At 38.4% G+C, this 502-nt stretch overlaps 1 protein-coding gene across 1 annotated transcript in view; it reads left to right on the forward strand.

The window, feature by feature from the left end:
* Nucleotides 1–161, forward strand: part of LOC103777610 (FYVE, RhoGEF and PH domain-containing protein 5-like) — a gene marked incomplete at its 3' end in the record, with an annotated part of 2898 nt that extends 2737 nt beyond the window's left edge. Inside the window, exon 2 of the mRNA XM_008945169.1 lies at nucleotides 1–161. Coding sequence (XP_008943417.1) covers nucleotides 1–161 — 161 coding nt within the window.
* Between the last annotated feature and the right edge of the window lie 341 nt (nucleotides 162–502).

A 502-nucleotide genomic window follows, 5' to 3' on the forward strand; every position in this document is an offset into this window, starting at 1 on the left:
ATTCCTCCTCGAAGATCCACCAGAGCAGGAACTTTTACTGAGTTTTTTGAAGATCCCAGCAGGGCATTATCTGCTGCTAATGAGAATGACGGCTATGTGGATATGAGCAGCTTCACTGGCTTTGAGAACAAGCAGCAAGCCACAGACCAGGAAACAGAAAGGTACTATAATAAATTATTATGTATGACCTGCTAGCCCTGGCCATACAGGCAAGGCTTCTCCTGCTGCTTATTGTATGTAGGTAGATCCTCCATTTGCTTGGCTTATACCCCCTCTCAGGAAATACTTACCAGAAAGATTGCAAGACTATGAGATAAGCCTTTACCAGTGGGGAAAAAATAATAATAATAATAATAATAATAAAAAAATACTCCACCAAATTAATTCTTTATCTTGTAAATGTGTACTAGCAAGTCCAGTGGATCTGGATCCTCTGGTTTACAGATACAAACCAAAGAACGTTTAAAAATATTTGGTTTATCCAATGGATCTAATTTTTGTG

This window comes from Merops nubicus, unplaced genomic scaffold (assembly GCF_000691845.1).
Source record: "Merops nubicus isolate BGI_N331 unplaced genomic scaffold, ASM69184v1 scaffold13198, whole genome shotgun sequence".
NCBI lineage: Eukaryota > Metazoa > Chordata > Aves > Coraciiformes > Meropidae > Merops > Merops nubicus.